This window comes from Siphateles boraxobius, unplaced genomic scaffold (assembly GCF_051911475.1).
Source record: "Siphateles boraxobius isolate OS27281-9 unplaced genomic scaffold, OSU_SipBor_1 1, whole genome shotgun sequence".
NCBI classification, from domain to species: Eukaryota; Metazoa; Chordata; class Actinopteri; order Cypriniformes; family Leuciscidae; genus Siphateles; species Siphateles boraxobius.
In genome coordinates, this window is record NW_027508699.1 from 4537916 (window position 1) to 4561481 (window position 23566).

Consider the following 23566-nt stretch of genomic DNA (forward strand, 5'->3'; position numbering starts at 1 on the left):
TTGTGACATCTGCTCTAGCGTGGGCCGTTTCGTTGGATCCCGGGCTAGGCACTGGCTAATCAGATCACTGCATTCTGTACAAATGTTAATAAGGAGAGAGCTGGTTAGTCATGTGACTTGGAATCTATGAAAACAGCATCTAAAACGTGATTAATATAATGTAAAATGTTCCTTATCTTTACTTTAAAAGTGAAGCATGTCGTTTCTGCGACACTAGTGGCACCAAGCGGAATTACAAGATAAAGCATATTTTCAAACAAACCCCGCAAAGGCCCCTTTCGTGCATCGTGTCTTCCCCAACTTAAACATCACAAACCCAGCTCTTACTTGTTCTTGTGAAGGCATGTTTCAGGAACAACATATTAGAAATACGTTTAGCTGTATTGCATTTGTCTTGATGAAAATGTGTCTTTCTGAACAGGTGCGTGATGATGCTGTATGGTATCGAAGCATGCTTTATAGCCCGTAGCATCACAACGCTCTGTTCACTTTGACGCGTTCTTGACCCGTTTAATCTTTTAAGGTATAAATGCAGCGAATTTCGGCTTTCACTTCTGTAACTAAAGCTGGATTTCTTTTGCCAAGGCTCCGCCTGCTACAGTAACCACGGCCCAAAATCTCGCTCCACGTTGAGCCATATATAAAAAATCTTACATGCTTCACCTTTAACTGTTTCTGTACAGAGCCTTTACTTTATGTGTGTGTGTGTGTGTGTGTGTGTGTGTGTGTGTGTGTGTGTGTGTGTTTATCAGTGTTATCAATATTATTCACTCACCTCTGGATAAGTTGGAATTCTGAAATGTAACTTTGGCTTCTATGACTTCCGTTCTACTGCGAAAAGGACGAGATGCGTTCACCATCTCATACAACATCACTCCTAGAGCCCAGACATTTGCTGGGACGGCGTGGAATCTGGGTTCTGTGAAGACTTCAGGTGGGCAGTGATCCTGTCTTCCTGTAAGCAAGACATTTGCACATTGTTGAGCTTTTTTTCTTAAAGCGTCACTACATTCAGGTTTCCACATTCCCAAAATGCTCACCAAAGTATACGTTGCTCTCGTAGCCCTCACTACTGAATAGCTGACCGCAGCCAAAGTCTATCAGCTTGAGGTCTAACGAGTTTCTCTTCAACAGGAAATTCTGCGCATGAATGTCATTGTGAAAAACGCCATGCTCGATGCAGTGTTGTACTGCCAGCACAGCCTGCGGCATGAAGACCCGTGCTACTGTTTCACACACGTCAGGATTATGACGAGTGATGAAGTCCAGCAAGCTCTCGCAGGGTTCAGGGAACTCCATGATGAGAGTGAATTTTCGAGGGTGTTCAAACCAATCGTATAGCTGTATGACGTATGGGCTCATGGGTTCTCGCCTCATCATTAGCAGCAGCGCCACTTCTGTAATGAGAGGTTCGGGATGTCCAGGCTAGAGAAAAGCAGTAGACAGAAGCTTAGCTGGGTAAAAATCTGACCAAAACATTTTTAAGCGTACTTTTCTTTGATCTTTTTAGATACGTTTAAAAGAGCCTCAAAAGAGCTCAAAGTCTTTTCTTATTTGTCAATCACATTTACACCTAATGCTTCCTATGGGTGTATTAACTACAGCAATCTGCACTTAAACAACTAAATACATATTCAGGTTATGGCCAACTTACAATATAAAGATAAAGAAAATTGTCAAACTTGCGCATCCGCTTGATGGCAACCTGAAAAAAAGAGAAATAAAAACACAAAACAGTTTCAAGTTAAGAACAGTAACAGTATTCAAGAACTTGACCTTGCACTAAGTATTAAACCATTTGTAAATTGTTTTGAATATGTTTTGATGCACACAAAAGCCAAACGTTTGTACAATTCGGGAAGATTTACCTTTTTGCCATCAAATTTGCGTGTTCCCCTGTACACACTGCCAAACGCTCCGCATCCAAGTATCTCTCCCACTTTATAGAGAGACTCAAAGGACTCTGAAAAACAAACAGAAAAATATGAGAAATATATATGAGATTGTTTTATTCAGAAAATATCAGTCCTGGCTGTGTCGAGAAAATAACATTAATATGGGGAAAATAATATAAATATTCTCTGAAAACAAGCCTTAAGATATTTTGAGTGGAAAACAAGACAGCAATACTGTTTAAAATAATGTGGGAGAAATAAGGACTGGCGATTTACCATTATTTGGCTCGACACCGGAGAGATCTGGTGCAGGTGATGATGTATCAGGACCGGGTGATGATGTATCAGGATCAGGTGATGATGTATCAGGATCGGGTGATGAGGTATCAGGATCAGGTGATGATGTATCAGGACCGGGTGATGATGTATCAGGATCAGGTGATGATGTATCAGGACCGGGTGATGATGTATCAGGATCAGGCTCTGGCTCCAGATCTGCTGGAGGGACAAAAGGCTCCACAACATCCACAGCACAACTGTGGCAACAGCAGCAGAAATAACCCTTCACAGCCTTCCATATCCTGTTGAGGAAACAACCAATTCTTTTCCTCTTCCTTGTAGGTTTTCCTGAAATAAAGTGAAACATCTCTGATGTCAAATTAATGATATCATGACATAACTTACAATTTACTGTTGAATTCTTATCTGTAATGTTATAAATCCAAAGTAATGGAAATATTTCCAAGCTACCCACCTGACTTCTGCTAAATGCCTGCATAAATGTCCCAAAATCGTATTTCACAATATTAATAGTCCTTTTATTTCACAATTTTTATTTATTTATTTATCAAAAATATAATTCTATTGGGGCTGGAATGCTGTCTGAGAATCGGCATTCTGTGCGCGTGTTTCTGGTGTGTGTCAGACAGCGCAAGTACCATTGAGTTCACGGCTTATTGAGAACGTTTTGCTAATGTTCCCATAAAGTTAAGCAATCGTTATTCTAAATGTTCCCTGAACGTTCACAGAGTCCAGTTTTTTCAATGTTTCAAAAAAGAAATTTCTTGGTTAAATGAACATTATATTTCATAATTTTGCATTATGGGAACGTTACTTTTGAATGTTCTCTTAATGCTCTGAAAATGGTCAAATTAAAATATTTCTGAACAAATTTAATCAAAATTCAGCTGAGCAACAGTAAATGTGACGGGACATTAACATGCTAAAAACTTGAAGCAGTTCTGCATGAAATGGCAAAATCTCTATCTGTACACTTTACACTGCCCAGCCTTATTTCAGTCTCACCTGTTGAGCTCTTGTTCACAGGAGAAGCATCCATGGCACCCTGAGCAGTTCGGCCACTCGAAGTCTCAGTCGGCTCGACAGGAACTTGACCCGGCAGCGGACGGCACTGCCACCCTTCCAAGCTGTCGGACCTGGACAGCCTCAACAACTCTCTGCATAACCACCTCTCCACATTGTCCTCAGAGAGGGACAAAGATGATGAAGAGTCTGGAAAATTTCAGATATTAAAAATCATTTTTTTTCTTTTGTTGTAATAATATTTAGAATCAACGTAAGAATTGTTCAAAGCCTATTCTGACCTCTGCGAGAGTGTGTAGATGAAGTGGACGGACGTCCATCATCTGGGCTCTTCTGGCTGCCGATCTGCCACTCCTTCTTCCTGTGAGCCGGACCTGTGGACACAGACAAAGACAACTCAGAAGACAAAGACTGTGTTAAATAACCATGAAGCTCCTGGATCTGTGTCTGGGTCGGGGCTGGCAGCGGATCCTGATCACGGCCATCAGAACCGGGTCTCCAAACCTCCCGACCAGCCTTCTGAGAGACAGCAGCTCTCCTGCATCTGGAGCGGCCTGATGTTGGAATATTTCACATAACTAGTATTAATGGTTTAACAATAACCAATACTCAATGTCAGTGGTCAATTACAAAGTGTCACTATACATAACTTTAGTTACTCAGATTGAAAAGTTGATTTCATATGCAAGGAGTCAAATACATGTGAGGACTTAGCTGGGAAAATTGGGGGATCAAATTTACATTGCACAAGTTTCTTCACATTAATTTACTCAACCATTGTACAACAATATTATACCATAACATACCATGTACAAATAAAAAACTAAAGCACTCACCTCCTCTTCCCCCGATGTGAGCCATTGACATCCCCCAATCTGCAATAAAAACAATACAAAAAAACAATACAAAAAAGAGAACAAAATACAAATCTCCTCAGAAATACTAAAATTAAATTAAATAATAAACAAAAAAATTAATAAAGCGCCAATCTCCTTCTAGCGTAAGAAAATAACAATTAAATAGAAGTCTCCACAAAAAAAATATAAACTCTTTAAAAAATAAATATATGGAAAGGATATATGCTCCGATCTTCTTCTAGAATAAAAGTCTCTTCTCAGCTTCAGCTTCACAAGATTTGCATAGAAAATACTTTGCAAAAGTCTCTGAATTGTTCGCCTCGTCTCTCAATCAACTCAGAAAGCGATCAGTTCGAGTGTAAACATTTGCAGTCAAAATTCATAGAACGCGTCGCTATAGCAACTAAAGTTCAAATCATTCATAACCACGTACGTAACGTTGCACCAGAATTCGCGTGCGTGAGCGCACATCGATTCTCAACACATTTATCGAAAAGTAACAACCTTAATTTTAAACAGTTATTATTATTATTATTATTATCCGTGCAATTATTCTTGCCCAAAATCTTCATTAGCTATTAATAATTAAGCAAATAAGCGCCGCCTTCGCAAGGCACTAATGGATCCCCATAGTCAATGCTTCTGTCCAAAATGCGTGCAAAAAGGCACAAGGAAGGATAAATCGGACATAATGTTATTATAAAGTCTAGAAGAATTTAATACATTTCCGCATATAAACATCAAGCCAATCAGTTGTGACACCCATGCGTCATCACACCGGTTCGTAGTAACGTTAGAGTGGTGAAGAAAAGAAATCCATATTAATAAAGCCCATTTATTTTACTAATCAAGGAGTGGAGGATGACGTTCATCATTTATTTTACAATAATCATTAACACTAACTTTCTCAAATAATGTTTAACAGATTATTTAAGTTATTAACAGTTTATCTGCGCTGTCATGTGCCGATTCGGACTGAAATATTACGGAGGTAAAGCGTTAAGAATAATGTATGGTAATAAAACATACATCGAAATAAAATGAACTTTATGTGAATAAAATAAAATTCTAAACTTTCTGTTATTGACTTCATTTTTCCGATGGACGCAAAAACAGCAGTAATTTGCCCCGATATTTTAATTACATTAATTCCTACATTTCTTTTAAATCAAAAAACAGAACCCCAATCAAAGAAATACATCTAAAATAAATGCCTATATTTTTAATTGAAGTGGTGTCAATTGCAATAAACTGTGAATTCATTAAATGAGTACACTCAATTAGCTTAGGGACTATAGTCTATGATGAATATTTAAAGGGTAACTAAACACAAAAACAACTTTTTTTAGTTAATGATCTGTAAGAATGGAGCTTCATAAATGCTGTTCATTGATTTGAGTAAATTTTTTGACATTTGGGTTTAAAGTGTTTTAATTCTGCAATATATGGTGTAAAAACGTCTGAGTGCTGCCCTCTTCAGGTTGAAAGGTGGCTACTGCAGTTGAATTTTCCTATTGGAAGGTGTGGTACCCTCTGTCGTCTGAGGGTACCAGCTAACCTCGCCTGTAGTGGCTTCCTTTCCTTTTTAAGCCACTTCCGTGAGGGAAAGTATGTTTGACGCTACACCTGTTTTAACATGACTTAAACTTTATTGTAACAAAAAGGTGAAAACTTAAAGGGTAACTAAACCCTAAACCAACTTTTTTTAGTTAATGATCTGTAAGAATGGGGCTTTATTAGTGTTGTTCATTGATTCAAGTAATTTTTTTGACATTTGGGTTTAAAGTGTTTTAATTCTACAATATATATTGTAAAAACGTCTGAGTGCTGCCCTCTTCAGGTTGAACGGTGGCTACTGCAGTTGAATTGTCCTATTGGATGTTTGCGGTGGTTCGTGACGTAAGGGGTGGGTGGTGACGTAAGCAGGTTCCAGCTCACCACGCCCTTGGTACAAAAAAGTTTAAATAAGTTGGTATAAAAACCAACTTATTTCGTCAAAACCATTGTAGCGAGTCAGGAGTTGGAATTGCCAGTATTGAAAACGATCAGGATAGAGTATTTTAGCGTCTATTTAGCATAGCATTTATATAGTTATTTAGATTATTTCGTGTAGCCTAGGTAGTTAATTAGCATAGTTGTTAGTGTTGTATTGCACGGGCGTCAGTTTGGTTTGAAATGTGCTGGGGACAGAGACACATTCGGAAGTCCATTTTCAGAAGTGCCGGGTACAAACTTGTCAAACTGTGCAGGATCTCTGCTCAGCGCGTAAATAAATGCATCGATCCGCAAATTTTTTGAGTTCTTAAATGATCTAGTGGTAGATCTTTTGCCAAGCGTGTCAGAGGTTACAGGTTCTAATCCGCACTTGTATTGTTTTTTCTCTCTCATCAAAACTGAATATGTTCATCAGTGATTACAGTCTGTATCAAGCAGGGACACGTTTGTGTGCATTTTATTTTGTGATTTCAGTCTCCACAACGGCAATAGATTGAAGAGCGCGTCCGAGTGAAGACTGCGCGAGCCAGAACACTGTATCCATGACACTGATAGCAGCGGCAAACGAGCGCTCAGCTTGATTTCAAAAACAACACATTTTAGCTTTAGATCTCTTATTTAATGGCAAACTAAATGACTGCTCTGGTAGTTAACTGGAGATGTTTTATTTATTTGTATTAGGTACATCCGTGTCTTAATGTTTCCGCTCAGGCCCGCCCTGGGTTCTATCTCTATCCCCGCTGGGCTCTGCCCACTTTTCCCGCATTTTTCAAATATTGCTAGTGGGTGGAGTCAGGCTCTGACCAGCGGTTTAGTTACCCTTTAAAGACAAAACTCTAGCCTCCAAAACAAGCAGTGTGGTGTAAGTTAGGTCAAAAAACTGTCTCCCTTCCCCCCTGTCCCTTGCCACATCACTTGCTATCTGCAGGAAGTCCCCAAAAGGGGTGCAATTCTTTCCCATTGCCACACAGGGGAGTACAGACAATAGAACAGACAAATTTACAGACTTATGGCTCTTTCATTCCCCCTTAATTGACGATGATAAGGCAATTATATAAAATATTGAGGAGCCATATGAATACTTTTTATGAAAATATTTTCAATCTGTTCACACACAAAAAAAGTGTCTAAAATAGTCCAATGGAAAAGTCAATGAAAAATGTTAAAAAAAACGTCCAAAAAAATTGTTACCTTCATCAAGAGAGCATGTAAACTCTGCAAGCAACTAAAATTACTATTAGTTACTCTTGAAGAAGACATCGTTTATTAATAGGTCTTTCCAGTATGTTGGACTTTGTTTTAACCAAGGCATGACGAACAAGTCCCCTTTTGTCAGGCAAGGTCTTTGTGATCCGTCCCATAGGCCAAGAGTTTCTGGGTGATGTATCGTCTACTATAAGAACTATGTCCCCCGGCTTAAGATTTTTTCGCACTTCATGCCATTTCTGCCTCTCTTGCATCAGTGGCAAGTACTCTCTTGTCCATCTCTTCCAAAATAGATCACTGATATACTGGACTTGTCTCCATCTCCGTCTTGAATACAAGTCATTTTTTATGAACAATCCAGGTGGCAGAATCGGTTTTCCTTTCTGCAGTAGGAGATGATTAGGTGTAAGAGGCTCGGGATCTGTGATATCATCAGATATGGTGGTAATAGGGCGATCATTGACTATAGCCTCTACCTCACAGAGTGCTGTCTGTAGTCCCTCTTCATCTAAGGCTTGTTGTTTTAAGACGGAATACAGAGACCTCTTAATGATGCGGACAAGCCTTTCCCATATGCCTCCGTGATGAGCCCCTGAGGGAGAATTAAAACTCCATTTGATTCCCTCGTTCAGCATTGCACGTTTGATCTTGCTGTTATCCAGCTGAGCGAGACAACCTCTAAGCTCTCGTTCGGCACCTACGTAATTAGGTCCATTGTCTGATATCATTTCTTGAACTTGACCTCTTCTACATATGAACCTTCTCAAGGCCAAAATGCAGGAATCTGTATCCAATGAATAGGCCATTTCTAGATGGATAGCTCTGCTCGCCAAGCATGTAAACAAGACACCATATCTCTTTACCAGACTCCGGCCCCTTTTTACCTCGACTGGACCAATATAATCTGTACCTACGCATGTAAATGGAGGGGAATCACAAGCTAGATGACTTAAAGGTAGATTGGCCATTTTTTGCTCCATTACTGGTGCGTTCCAACGTCTGCATGGCAGGCAGTTCCTGATTAGCTGGCATGAACTAGCCAGTATCTCTGGCGAAGCTTTGAGAGTATCTGATTTTTTCCACATTGACCTGCTGATTGATGAATGTGGTCTAAAAGTAATGTGGAGAGATAACTGTTCTTTAGCAAAATGACTTGATGTTTCAAATCTTCAGGCATCGACATTTTGTGCAGCCTCCCTCCAACTCTTAAGATACCATCCATCAGAAAAGGGTCCAGTTTGTAGATACTGCTAGTTTTCTTAACACTATGCCCTTTTCTCAGAGACGTCATTTCCGATTGAAATGTCTGTTGCTGGATAAAGCCTATTAACGCCTTCTCTGCTTGTTTAAGATCATCCACTGAAAGCTCTTTATCTCCAAATTGAGTTTTGCTCTCAGCTTTCCTGTAATTGGACCTGGTCAAATAATAAGGATCAGTGCTTTGTAGAGGAAGAATTGAGTGAGCATCTTTTTGTTTTTGGCTTGCCATCCAAAGCATCCATTTAAACTTCAGGATCCATGCAGTAGCCCTTTTGAGGCTATTCCAAGAAGAGAAGTGTTCGATGAATTTGTGAACAGTGTCAGAGCCTCCTGTTAAAACTATAGTGAAAGCCATAGCCCTCTTCACTATCTCGGAGTCGTCACAAGATAAAGTCATTTGCTCCTCCGGAAAGCACGGCCAATTTGATTCAGGCAGTGAAAGGAATTCTGGACCATTCCACCATCTTTCTGAACCAAGAAAGGAATCAATCGACAGGTCGCGTGATGCCGCATCTGCAGGGTTCAGTGAGCCATTCACATAATGCCACTGGGATTTCTCAGATAAATCACGTGTTTTGCAGACTCTATTTGCAACGTATGTTTTGAATCGTGTTGTGTCATTAAAAATGTATTTTAAGACAGATGTGCTATCTGTCCAGAAAATAGATTGTGTGAGTGAATTCTCTTGAGCATCCTGTCAACACATGTAGCAAGGACAGCGGCTGCCAACTCAAGCCTGGGTATTGTTACTGGTTTTAATGGAGCAACTCTGGCCTTGCCCAATACAAAGGCAACATGAACATCACCAATGATGTTGGTAAGGCGCAGGGTTCACAGTAGGAATTCACAGTAGAAAGAGTAGTCCTCTTGGTGGACTGTTGATCCTTTAAGTTAACCTTAAAGAAAAAGGAGTCTGTTTCAGTGCTCCACTGAATTCTAAGAGCTCTTTCCACAGGGAGTTTACCAATATCAAGATCTAACGCCTACATGTCTTTGGCCTTCTCCTGTACTGGAATTTAAGCTAGAACAGAGCGACTATTACTTATCCACTTTGTCAGTCTAAATTCGCCGGTGGCGCAGACCATTCTCAAGTCTCGAATCAGGGCAATAGCTGCATCCTCATTGGGTAAGGAAGTTAGGCAGTCGTCAATATAGAAGTTCCTTCGAATGGTACTAAGAATCTCTTTACCAACGCTGCCCTTGTTGTCCTCTGCTGTTTTCTTGAGTGCATAGTTTGCACAACTAGGTGAAGAGACGGCACCGAAAAGGTGAACTAACATCCGATACTCTGCCAATGGTTGGCTAATGTCACAGCTAGGCCACCATAAGAACCGCAGAAAGTCCACATCCCCAGGTGTGACTATAACCTGATGAAACATTCCTTTGATATCCGCCATGACTGCCACGGGTTCTTGACGTAATCGAAGGATAACTCCGAGGAGACTGTTTGAGAGATCAGGTCCCTGTAGAAGCTCTTTATTTAAGGATGTGCCTTGAAATGAAGATCCGCAATCAAATACAACCCTAATTTTCTTTTTCCTCTTGTGGTACACGCTGTGATGGGGTATGTACCATACTCTTCCGAATTTTCCTGACAACTGATCTAATGTCACCTTTTCGGCATACCCTTTCTCTGAGAGGTGCTGTGGCAGAAATCCTGTTAAAAATCATCACTGCGTAAGAGACACTCATAGTCAAATTAATAAAAGGAAAGTATTTATTCTTGCAAGAATAGGTTCAGTCTAGTGCACAGAAGTTACGCTGTGCAAGAAAGTGACACACAACAGGAAGATATGAGACAGCTTTTATACTCTTTTAAAGGTTCCTCCTCACCCGCTGTACCTTTCACCCACCCAGATAAGGTCCTTACTGCTGTTCAGTTTCTACTTAAAGACACAAACTGGTACTGAAATAAACTGGCCAAAACTGACCGTCCCTAAGGTCCCTATGGGTCCTGTCCCATATGTTCCTGAAACGTCACGCACAAGCACGTAAACACATATACTTTTACATATTGAATAGGTTCTCTCTCTTATGGTACCTGTTTGGGATCAATGACTATTAAAATTTCTACTACAGAGGTTACCCATAAATTCCTTATAATCAGTAAATAGCTTATCGTCCCTTTGGAATCTCTTCATGAGGGTATTAGCTCTCTGTTCAGCTATCGTTCGATTATTAGGTAGGTAAACCTCCTCTTGACGGAATGGAAGTTTAAGTTGATAGTGACCATCTTGTTTAACAACAGAGTCTGCCGCAATTTTGAGGAACATCATGTCCTCAGCTGAATACTCAGGCTTCTCATCACATACCTTTTCAGGACAATCATGATTTAGCTGACTCAGGATGAGCTGTTCTACGCTGGAAATTGAAATCCTATTACAGGACACCTTTAGTCGTTCATTTCTGCTTAAAGATGGGCTTCTGCCCAAAGGTCCATTAATAAGCCATGCCAGTTGAGTTAGGACTGCATAGGGTCCATCTTCTTGACTATTAATAACCTTCCATGGCTCTATAAGCTTTGGAGCATAGACTCCAATCAACAGACCGACTTCCGCTTCAATGGTATTCAAACTGATCTCATTGAGATATGGCCAGTGCTGAATGTCCTCTTGAGTAGGAATGTTTTCTTTACCAACTGGTATAGAAGCTTGAGTAAAAACCTCTGGCAGGGGCAAAAAATTGTTACTGTCGAGGCTACTTACTTCCAGCCCATCCAATTTGTATGTATATATTGGTCTTTCCTGTCCCATAGTCCTGAGTAGAACATCTGTTCTCCTCCCTCTCACATGCAGCTTTTCCGTTAGACTTTCTGTACAGAAAGTTGCGGAACTTCCAGGATCAAGAAAAGCATAAGTCTCTATGATGTCACTCCCATTGCAGGCCTTAATCTTCACTGGCAAGATATCAAGTTTGTAGTCTAAAGAACCAACCTCCGCCTGTTCTGCTAACACCATGGCAATTGTAATTAAGTTACTACAACCTTTATCCTTCTGGGAAGTGTGTTGCTCTGTGAGGGGCATACTTTCGACATGGAGAACTGTTGGGTGGCTTTTGTGACAACTCTTACAATCCAGAAGTTTTCTACATGCTTTGCTCATATGCCCCTTTAGAAGACATGCAAAGCATAGCCCTTTTCCCTTTAGAAAATCTTCTCAAGATGAGGCTTTAACACTATCTGACGACATGCTTCCAATGCATGATTGCCAAAACAGAACAAGCAGGGAGCCTGTAATGCAACACCTGTAGCCTCATGGCTCTTTACTTCTTTTGTACTGGATATCAGTTGTGATAAAAAGTAGCAAAGCTTTTCTTACTCCCGGACTTGAAAGGACGAGACCCTGTCTCGACCCTAATGCCCTTTGTAGCTGAAGTAGGGTCTAGAATATTGCCGAAGAGAGGGTCTTGAAGTATCTTTGCCTGTTTTTCAATAAAGACAACCACGTCCTGGAATTTGGCTCTACTATGTGTTCTTTCAAGAATGTCACATGCTGTGCTTCTCCACTTTTCACGTAGTTTATATGGGAGTTTGGATATAATCTGTTTAAGATTGGAAGGGAAATCAAGATCAAACATATTAGGAAGGTCTTCCGCAGCATTGCAACAGCCTCTTAAATAAAGTGCATAAGCATTAAGGGCGTTTCCATCATCTGTCTTGATATTACTCCAACTTAGGGCCTTTTCCATATAAGCACTGGTGATTTTCACTTCATCACCAAAATGACATTTGAGGAGCTTCTTAGCTTCGGCGTAACCCCTTATTGTATCCATATGCAAGCAGCTTCGGACAAGTTCCTTGGACTGGCCAGAAGTAAATTGTTCCAGACAGTAAAGTCTATCCCTATTATTATCTGTATTATCTTCTGTGCCATGTTCAAAGGCTTGCATGAAAGGGCGAAAATTTAGTGGATCTCCTTCGAACACTGGAATTTCTCTAGATGGGAGTAAAGTGTGTTTTTGCTGCAAGACCAGAAGTTCAGCAATGTAATTTTGCCTCCGTACCACATTCGAAAGATTCGTATTTGTAAGCCCCACGTCTGTGCAACTAACAGATGGATTTTGAAAAGTTGTAGCAGGATTATCAGATGTTACTGTCGCATCCTCAACATTGGACTTTCGGTGTGCTACTTGGTTGAGTTTTGGAGGTTGAAACATTCTTTGCGATGGAGTTTTTGGGATAGCTCCAAGTTGAATAAATTCAAAAGATGCTTTATCAGCAGTTACTTTTATCTTCATGGATGATACAGATGATGATATACTTGAGCTGTGAGAACTAAGAGATTTATGTGACCTCTTGGACACATTCGAAACACTATCACTTGGCTCGATAAGAGTTTGTGGATCCTTTTGAACATTTTTCCACATCTCATATTCACTCATAAAGTAATCAAATGTAGCCATTTTAGGCTCAAACCAGTCAATGCGCTCATTTTCCTTTTCATAGCTTTTCTTGCACAAGCCTATGAGCAGTCTTAAATTCTCAAAGTGACATAAAAAAGGTCTCTGCACTTCTTTTTATTGATTCCACATCAGCACCATCAGCAAGCAATGCCTTTACTTCATTCATCCTACGTGTGCACACACAAAGCCTTCCCCTACGCATGGAACTGAGGGAACCGATGCTTTGTTCAACTTCATCCTTCTAATTTTTGGACATTTCATCAGCCATGTTTGACACAAACAAGCACAATCAGGTATCCAGCTTTCCATAGAATCAACAGGCCACAATATACACATAAGCATCAGCTTCTTGTACCATGCTTTGATCAAAGCCAAAATTCTCAACCACAGCTCTTAGAAATAAGTTCACCCTTGTTTACTCAAGCATTGGATGAGTTTCAGAATACTTTTGGCTATCGATGCATGTCACTCATGGCCTGATCATTCCAAATGTAGGCCTTGATTGGGCCTACCGCATGCCTGCATGTCCTTCTTGGGAGTTTTTTGACATAATGTAGTGGCTTCCTTTTCTTTAAGCCACTTCCGGGAGGGAAAGTATGTTTGACGCTACACCTGTTTTAACATGACTTGAACTTAACTGTAACAAAAAGGTGAAAACTTAGAGACAAAACTCTAGCCTCCAAAACAAGCAGTGTGGTGTAATGTATGTCAAAAAACTGTCTCCCTTGCCACATCACTTCCTGTTTAAGATGGCTACCTGCAGGAAGTCCCCAAAAGGGGTGCAATTCTTTCCCATTACCACACGGGGGAGTACAGACAATAGTACAGACGAAATTACAGACGTATGGCTCCTACAACGCCCTTGCCTACAGAGAGATGCATCTCAGATGCACGCCCGCCCTCCGCTGGCCTCTGCCCACTTTTCCAGCATTTTTCAAATATTGCCAGTGGGTGGAGTCAGGCTCTGACCAGGGGTTTAGTTACCCTTTAAGGCTTTGAAAATGAACCTTCGGTGATCTACTGTAGCCTAGTTATATTCACCGTAGGTTTTCATACATGACTGTATTCATTTCAGTTATTACAGGTGGAGCTGGGGAAGGTGGAGGGTTTGGAAAGCACACTGAAACTACGGCAAATCCTAACAAAGTATTTGAACTTTGAGCAGCAAACAAGCTCATTGGCTACTGATCCAGCAGGAACCAATCAACTTTGCCCTATAGTGATGATGTGATTGTTGACATGTTAAAAACTCTATAAAACTCCAAAGTAACCATCTGTGACAAATACCTACCACCTAGCAACACCATAGCAACTAGCCAGAACTACCTACTGTAGCAAACGAGTGCTGAGTTTTGCCACTGCAAGCACCACTCACATTTTCTTCAGGAAATGTACATTCCAGTTATTATTATTATTGTCCACAGGCTCTAGTCTCATTATAGGCTTATGTTTTAGACAGACTCAACAATGCACTGAAGTTTGCAACAATGTAGATTTTGTTTCGAGAAGCAGCGGTTTTGTTTCAGTTCAGAGCTTTCTCATAGGTCGAGACTGTTTAAAAGCATTTCTTCTTTTTTTATCCATTGAAAGCATTCATTCAGAAGGGTCATATACAGTAGGGCTGGGTTTTGTTCAAAAGTTTTTGATACCGATACCATGACTTCGACACCGGTTCCTGAACTATACTTTTTTCGATACCAATTTTATGTACAGATAATATTATAGCAGAGGCTGTTACATTAGTGTGAAGAGGGGAAAAACAAGAAAGCTAAACTCTTAGTGCAGCCAACCTTGAGGATAACAACACTTTACACGATAAATAGTTGAATCAAAAAGCATGTGTAATTCATTGAAATCATTGAAACTTTTCATGAAACAACAATTTATTAACAGTTTAACAACAATTACATTCTTACTGTTTTTTTCTTCAAATTTCATTTTATTTTTACCCAGTTCTGTGCTTTCTGTTTTATCTCATCTATATGGTTTAATCAAAACCATATCAAATAAATTGAATTCATAAAAGCAAAGTAAGAATATGGACCTATGAAGGGTTGTTTTTTTTTTTTTTGTAAAGAAATTCTGTATTGTGTATTTTAATATTTCTGGTAATCAAATGAAGGCGTAAAACATTTATTCATATGAAAATTAAATAAGCCCTTTAGTTGTTTGGCAAACAAGTGCTACACAACAGAGGAAGAAAATTTGTTTTAATAATAATTGTATTATAGTATTACATTAAGATGTACATTATACTGTACAAGAGTAATATATATCTATCGCAGTTCCTTTAAGTCAAACCAAACTTTTATTTTGACGGGTTTCCGTATAGGCCTTTTTTATTGATGCCAACAGAAAGAAAATGTAACAAATACATAACAACAGTAACAATAAAACCCAGGACATGTGTCAAGAAAGTTGTACCAATAAAATAACATAAAGCCAGAGGGGATGGAAAAAAATAGATAAATAAAATTATTCAAGGTTAAACATTGAAAGTAATTTTTGACTCTTTCAAAGATTTTCTGTTTTTATGCCCATTAAAGACAAAACATGAATTATAGTCTACCAGAAAAATTGACAGTAGCGGGATCTTACCCAAGAATTTGTATTTGTGAATAAAAAATTTGCCAAGTATCATGAACAGATTAACAATGTACTGGAAATACAAATTTGAATTGTGGTAAAGAAAAATAATATTAAAGGTGTTAATACATATTCTGACATTTGTTTTTCTAGAGATAGGTACATAACTCGTTCAAGAAAGATTTAACACAAACACATTCACAAAAAGATGTACAATTGTCTCTTCTACATCACAGAAAGTGCATTTATTTTCAATGTTTTGGATATACTTATTGAGTACACTATTACCAGGGTAGCATCTCTGCAACATTCTTAAATGTAATTTTGTTTGTTAAAAGATATTTGTGTGGAAGAGACCAGACAAGACTCCAATTAACATTGTATAACGTCATCATTCATTTGAAAGATGATGCTGGAATAGATTTTCTGTTAATATTGAATTTGTCGTCAGTAATCAAAATCCCTTCAATTGAAATAGAAGTGTTATACAAAGAAATAGGTCTATAGGTTTGCTCTCCTTTCAAGAGTTTTTATAACACTAGGAATGGCGTTGAATACAATATTAAATTAATTTCCTGAAGCTCCAAAAGCAATTTTTTTTGGAGAATTATGATAAGGAACAAAACTGACAATTGTCATCCATCAGCTGATTAACAATAGAGATGTTATTTAAATACCATCTCTCAAAAAATGTTGATCTATTTCTGTAAATAATATTCTGGTTGTTCCAAATAAAACCACGTTGAGGTGAAAAATGATGTTTGTAAACCCGTAACCACGATAATAAAAACCTGTTGGTGAAATTTTGATAATTTAATACATTTTTATCTAATACATAATGACTTAGGACAATCATTACAGAAAAGAGATAAGAAACTCTTGATAGACCCTCTAGCCTCCATAGATAATAGTTTCGCTCAAATTAAATGTTGTCAAAGTGAGAATATTAAACCGAAAAAGGACTGTATAAATATGAATCCTTCATGTTCTGCGTGTCTCTGTGTCGATGAATGGCATCGCGCTGTTGCCATCAAGCTGGCGTAAACTAGTGTTTTTCCTTGATGCCTCACCACAGCCAATCACCAGCACTTGATTTGTGCACATCATACATGATGCATGCTTATTGTTTCACTGACGTTGACAAGATTAACCCCTCAGGTATCGAAATTTGGTACCGAACGACAAGACAATTTTTGATTCTCGATGGTATCGAGGCAATTCGGTCAGTGCCTAAAAAGTATGGAAGTCGATACCCAGCAGCCCTAATACAGATTGGTCATACATAAGGCGCTATATAGATAAAGATGACTTGTCTTAACTTGAATTTTAAAACATAGTGAATTGAGCTGTGATGACTTGATAACTTGTTTCCAGTCTTCAGTCTCTCATGTTCTTGCTCAGACGTGGACAGGCTCGGATCTCTCTGGTGTGGCGCTTGAGTTCCTGTCAGGTCGGGGTTGGACTTCAGGCTTCGGGTCGAGTCTCCGGCTCAAGCCCTCCAAGGACAGAAGGTGTGTTCTTTCCTATCCGATACAAAGATTATATGAACAAGTCAACTCATGAATGATATTTTAAGAGCTGTTCTACAACAGAATTGAATTCTGTTTGCATTGATTCTGTTATTTTCCTGTTTACCGTGAAGCCGCTTTGAAACAATCTGTATTGTACAAAGCTCTATATAAATGAAGGTGACTTGACTATAACAAGAACATTACAATGAACACAAATTTGAAAATCTCACTACAAACAATCCAGATTTGAAGACAAATGATAATAATAGTTCTCTGTCTGTTACACTTCCTCACACCTGAAATCACTGATCAAGTGAATCTCCTGAACTTCTCCAACAGTAGACCATTTCTAATCCATTCATGTTGTGACATCTGCTCTAACGTGGGCCGTTTCGTTGGATCCCGGGCTAGGCACTGGCTAATCAGATCACTGCATTCTGTACAAATGTTAATAAGGAGAGAGCTGGTTAGTCATGTGACTTGGAATCTATGAAAACAGCATCTAAAACGTGATTAATATAATGTAAAATGTTCCTTATCTTTACTTTAAAAGTGAAGCATGTCGTTTCTGCGACACTAGTGGCACCAAGCGGAATTACAAGATAAAGCATATTTTCAAACAAACCCCGCAAAGGCCCCTTTCGTGCATCGTGTCTTCCCCAACTTAAACATCACAAACCCAGCTCTTACTGGTTCTTGTGAAGGCATGTTTCAGGAACAACATATTAGAAATACGTTTAGCTGTGTTGCATTTGTCTTGATGAAAATGTGTCTTTCTGAACAGGTGCGTGATGATGCTGTATGGTATCGAAGCATGCTTTATAGCCCGTAGCATCACAACGCTCTGTTCACTTTGACGCGTTCTTGACCCGTTTAATCTTTTAAGGTATAAATGCAGCGAATTTCGGCTTTCACTTCTGTAACTAAAGCTGGATTTCTTTTGCCAAGGCTCCGCCTGCTACAGTAACCACGGCCCAAACTCTCGCTCCACGTTGAGCCATATATAAAAAATCTTACATACTTCACCTTTAACTGTTTCTGTACAGAGCCTTTACTTTATGTGTGTGTGTTTATCAGTGTTATCAATATTATTCACTCACCTCTGGATAAGTTGGAATTCTGAAATGTAACTTTGGCTTCTATGACTTCCGTTCTACTGCGAAAAGGACGAGATGCGTTCACCATCTCATACAACATCACTCCTAGAGCCCAGACATTTGCTGGGACGGCGTGGAATCTGGGTTCTGTGAAGACTTCAGGTGGGCAGTGATCCTGTCTTCCTGTAAGCAAAACATTTGCACATTGTTGAGCTTTTTTTCTTAAAGCATCACTACATTCAGGTTTCCACATTCCCAAAATGCTCACCAAAGTATACGTCGCTCTCGTAGCCCTCACTACTGAATAGCTGACCGCAGCCAAAGTCTATCAGCTTGAGGTCTAACGAGCTTCTCTTCAACAGGAAATTCTGCGCATGAATGTCATTGTGAAAAACGCCATGCTCGATGCAGTGTTGTACTGCCAGCACAGCCTGCGGCATGAAGACCCGTGCTACTGTTTCACACACGTCAGGATTATGACGAGTGATGAAGTCCAGCAAGCTCTCGCAGGGTTCAGGGAACTCCATGATGAGAGTGAATTTTCGAGGGTGTTCAAACCAATCGTATAGATGTATGACGTATGGGCTCATGGGTTCTCGCCTCATCATTAGCAGCAGCGCCACTTCTGTAATGAGAGGTTCGGGATGTCCAGGCTAGAGAAAAGCAGTAGACAGAAGCTTAGCTGGGTAAAAATCTGACCAAAACATTTTTAAGCGTACTTTTCTTTGATATTTTTAGATACGTTTAAAAGAGCCTCAAAAGAGCTCAAAGTCTTTTCTTATTTGTCAATCACATTTACACCTAATGCTTCCTATGGGTGTATTAACTACAGCAATCTGCACTTAAACAACTAAATACATATTCAGGTTATGGCCAACTTACAATATAAAGATAAAGAAAATTGTCAAACTTGCGCATCCGCTTGATGGCAACCTGAAAAAAAGAGAAATAAAAACACAAAACAGTTTCAAGTTAAGAACAGTAACAGTATTCAAGCACTTGACCTTGCACTAAGTATTAAACCATTTGTAAATTGTTTTGAATATGTTTTGATGCACACAAAAGCCAAACGTTTGTACAATTCGGGAAGATTTACCTTTTTGCCATCAAATTTGCGTGTTCCCCTGTACACACTGCCAAACGCTCCGCATCCAAGTATATCTCCCACTTTATAGAGAGACTCAAAGGAATCTGAAAAACAAACAGAAAAATATGAGAAATATATATGAGATTGTTTTATTCAGAAAATATCAGTCCTGGCTGTGTCGAGAAAATAACATTAATATGGGGAAAATAATATAAATATTCTCTGAAAACAAGCCTTAAGATATTTTGAGTGGAAAACAAGACAGCAATACTGTTTAAAATAATGTGGGAGAAATAAGGACTGGCGATTTACCATTATTTGGCTCGACACCGGAGAGATCTGGTGCAGGTGATGATGTATCAGGACCGGGTGATGATGTATCAGGACCGGGTGATGATGTATCAGGACCGGGTGATGATGTATCAGGATCAGGTGATGATGTATCAGGACCGGGTGATGATGTATCAGGATCAGGTGATGATGTATCAGGATCAGGTGATGATGTATCAGGACCGGGTGATGATGTATCAGGATCAGGTGATGATGTATCAGGATCAGGTGATGATGTATCAGGACCGGGTGATGAGGTATCAGGATCAGGTGATGATGTATCAGGATCGGGTGATGATGTATCAGGACCGGGTGATGATGTATCAGGATCAGGTGATGATGTATCAGGACCGGGTGATGATGTATCAGGATCAGGTGATGATGTATCAGGACCGGGTGATGATGTATCAGGATCAGGTGATGATGTATCAGGACCGGGTGATGATGTATCAGGATCAGGCTCTGGCTCCAGATCTGCTGGAGGGACAAAAGGCTCCACAACATCCACAGCACAACTGTGGCAACAGCAGCAGAAATAACCCTTCACAGCCTTCCATATCCTGTTGAGGAAACAACCAATTCTTTTCCTCTTCCTTGTAGGTTTTCCTGAAATGAAGTGAAACATCTCTGATTTCAAATTAATGATATCATGATAACTTACATTTTACTGTTGAATTCTTATCTGTAATGTTAGAAATTCAAAGTAATGGAAATATTTCCAAGCTACCCACCTGACTTCTGCTAAATGCCTGCATAAATGTCCCAAAATCTTATTTCACAACATTAATAGTCCTTTTATCTCACAATTTTTATTTAATTATTTATCAAAAATATAATTCTATTGGGGCTGGAATGCTGTCTGAGAATCGGCATTCTGTGCGCGTGTTTCTGGTGTGTGTCAGACAGCGCAAGTACCATTGAGTTCACGGCTTATTGAGAACGTTTTGCTAATGTTCCCATAAAGTTAAGCAATCGTTATTCTAAATGTTCCCTGAACGTTCACAGCGTCTTTTCAATGTTTCAAAAAAGAAATTTCTTGGTTAAATGAACATTATATTTCATAATTTTGCATTATGGGAACGTTACTTTTGAATGTTCTCTTAATGCTCTGAAAATGGTCAAATTAAAATATTTCTGAACAAATTTAATCAAAATTCAGCTGAGCAACAGTAGATGTGACGGGACATTAACATGCTAAAAACTTGAAGCAGTTCTGCATGAAATGGCAAAATCTCTATCTGTACACTTTACACTGCCCAGCCTTATTTCAGTCTCACCTGTTGAGCTCTTGTTCACAGGAGAAGCATCCATGGCACCCTGAGCAGTTCGGCCTCTCGAAGTCTCAGTCGGCTCGACAGGAACTTGACCCGGCAGCGGACGGCACTGCCACCCTTCCAAGCTGTCGGACCTGGACAGCCTCAACAACTCTCTGCATAACCACCTCTCCACATTGTCCTCAGAGAGGGACAAAGATGATGAAGAGTCTGGAAAATTTCAGATATTAAAAATCAGTTTTTTTCTTTTGTTGTAATAATATTTAGAATCAACGTAAGAATTGTTCAAAGCCTATTCTGACCTCTGCGAGAGTGTGTAGATGAAGTGGACGGACGTCCATCATCTGGGGTCTTCTGGCTGCCGATCTGCCACTCCTTCTTCCTGTGAGCCGGACCTGTGGACACAGAAAAAGACAACTCAGAAGACAAAGACTGTGTTAAATAACCATGAAGCTCCTGGATCTGTGTCTGGGTCGGGGCTGGCAGCGGATCCTGATCACGGCCATCAGAACCGGGTCTCCAAACCTCGCGACCAGCCGTCTGAGAGACAGCAGCTCTCCTGCATCTGGAGCGGCCTGATGCTGGAATATTTCACATAGCTAGTATTAATGGTTTAACAATAACCAATACTCAATGTCAGTGGTCAATTACAAAGTGTCACTATACATAACTTTAGTTACTCAGATTGAAAAGTTGATTTCATATGCAAGGAGTCAAATACATGTGAGGACTTAGCTGGGAAAATTGGGGGATCAAATTTACATTGCACAAGTTTCTTCACATTAATTTACTCAACCATTGTACAACAATATATTATACCATAACATACCATGTACAAATAAAAAACTAAAGCACTCACCTCCTCTTCCCCCAATGTGAGCCATTGACATCCACCAATCTGCAATAAAAACAATACAAAAAAACAATACAAAAAAGAGAACAAAATACAAATCTCCTCAGAAATACTAAAATTAAATTAAATAATAAACAAAAAAATTAATAAAGCGCCAAGCTCCTTCTAGCGTAAGAAAATAACAATTAAATAGAAGTCTCCACAAAAAAAAATATAAACTCTTTAAAAAAATGTATATATATATGGAAAGGATATATGCTCCGATCTTCTTCTAGAATAAAAGTCTCTTCTCAGCTTCAGCTTCACAAGATTTGCATAGAAAATACTTTGCAAAAGTCTCTGAATTGTTCGCCTCGTCTCTCAATCAACTCAGAAAGCGATCAGTTCGAGTGTAAACATTTGCAGTCAAAATTCATAGAACGCGTCGCTATAGCAACTAAAGTTCAAATCATTCATAACCACGTACGTAACGTTGCACCAGAATTCGCGTGCGTGAGCGCACATCGATTCTCAACACATTTATCGAAAAGTAACAACCTTAATTTTAAACAGTTATTATTATTATTATTATCCGTGGAATTATTCTTGCCCAAAATCTTCATTAGCTATTAATAATTAAGCAAATAAGCGCCGCCTTCGCAAGGCACTTACAGTCTAATGGATCCCCATAGTCATTGCTTCTGTCCAAAATGCGTGCAAAAAGGCACAAGGAAGGATAAATCGGACATAATGTTATTATAAAGTCTAGAAGAATTTATTAATACATTTCCGCATATAAACATCAAGCCAATCAGTTTTCAGTGACACATATGCGTCATCACACAGGTTCGTAGTAACGTTAGAGTGGTGAAGAAAAGAAATCCATATTAATAAAGCCCATTTATTTTACTAATCAAGGAGTGGAGGATGACGTTCATCATTTATTTTACAATAATCATTAACACTAACTTTCTCAAATAATGTTTAACAGATTATTTAAGTTATTAACAGTTTATCTGCGCTGTCATGTGCCGATTCGGACTGAAATATTACGGAGGTAAAGCGTTAAGAATAATGTACGGTAATAAAACATACATCGAAATAAAATGAACTTTATGTGAATAAAATAAAATTCTAAACTTTCCGTTATTGACTTCATTTTTCCGATGGACGCAAAAACAGCAGTAATTTGCCCCGATATTTTAATTACATTAATTCCTACATTTCTTTTAAATCAAAAAACAGAACCCCAATCAAAGAAATACATCTAAAATAAATGCTTCGGCCCCATTCACCAGTAACACAACAGCGGATTATCAGTGAATCCCAGTTGTCTCCGACGAAATAAAACTATCCCGTGTAAAATGATCACTACAGAGGCGGGTTTTGGTGGTGATCCTCAGCTCTCCATCAAGGTGGCTCTTCACAAAATTAATCCACCTCTTCTTGATGTGATCGTTTTTAGGAAATGTAAATAAGGACACCGATCTGTTTTGTACGTGATCGCATCCAGGTAGTACGCATTTCCGTGACGAAGACATAGCTAACTAGCAAACTGTAAGCTGTAGTAACTAATAATACTGACAGTAACTCGCGATTGAGCGGTAAACTGATGCGAATGTGCTCTACTTATATTGTTAGGGGAGCGGCCAGCCTCAGGGGCTCCAGTGCGTCATCAGGTAGGGGCGCGGCCAAGAGCTCAGGGGCTCCAGTGCGTCATAATTTAGCCCCGCCCAAAAAATCCGTAAAATATCAATGGTGAAAAACTGTTTGACGGTCTAACTCCACAATTCAGTACTTCACAGTTCACATTCTTTGTAATGTGTTTTAGCAATACATTTCTAACATTTATAATGTGTTTAGAATTTTTTTTTAAATTGCCTTACAGGAACTTTAATGATCTGTAAGAATG

The 23566-nt window shown here is 39.3% G+C and overlaps 1 protein-coding gene and 1 long non-coding RNA gene across 2 annotated transcripts; both read right to left on the reverse strand.

Moving 5' to 3' along the window:
* Positions 1-1011: 1011 nt before the first annotated feature.
* Positions 1012-9933, reverse strand: LOC143742624 (uncharacterized). The gene is made up of 8 exons (XM_077235418.1): positions 9579-9933; positions 4055-4093; positions 3500-3772; positions 3201-3407; positions 2172-2522; positions 1869-1963; positions 1655-1705; positions 1012-1425 (listed from the first exon to the last, which is right to left on the reverse strand). Exons 1-8 carry the CDS (start codon positions 9931-9933, stop codon positions 1012-1014), a joined length of 1785 nt encoding a protein of 594 aa, XP_077091533.1.
* Positions 9934-17375: 7442 nt separating this feature from the next.
* LOC143701988 (uncharacterized) lies at positions 17376-18631 on the reverse strand. Its single transcript, XR_013190416.1, has 3 exons — positions 18400-18631; positions 18135-18314; positions 17376-17471 (listed from the first exon to the last, which is right to left on the reverse strand). It is a non-coding gene; the product is annotated as an uncharacterized LOC143701988 (long non-coding RNA).
* Positions 18632-23566: the final 4935 nt, after the last annotated feature.

Coding starts and splice junctions, on each gene's coding strand:
- LOC143742624 (XM_077235418.1), bottom strand. CDS start 9,933: ATGGCGGATATCAAAGGAATGTTTCATCAGGTTATAGTCACACCTGGG. Junction 1,706..1,868: donor GCAAATTTGATGGCAAAAAG/GTAAATCTTCCC, acceptor TCTTTTTTTCAG/GTTGCCATCAAGCGGATGCG. Junction 1,426..1,654: donor ATTTTCTTTATCTTTATATT/GTAAGTTGGCCA, acceptor GCTTTTCTCTAG/CCTGGACATCCCGAACCTCT.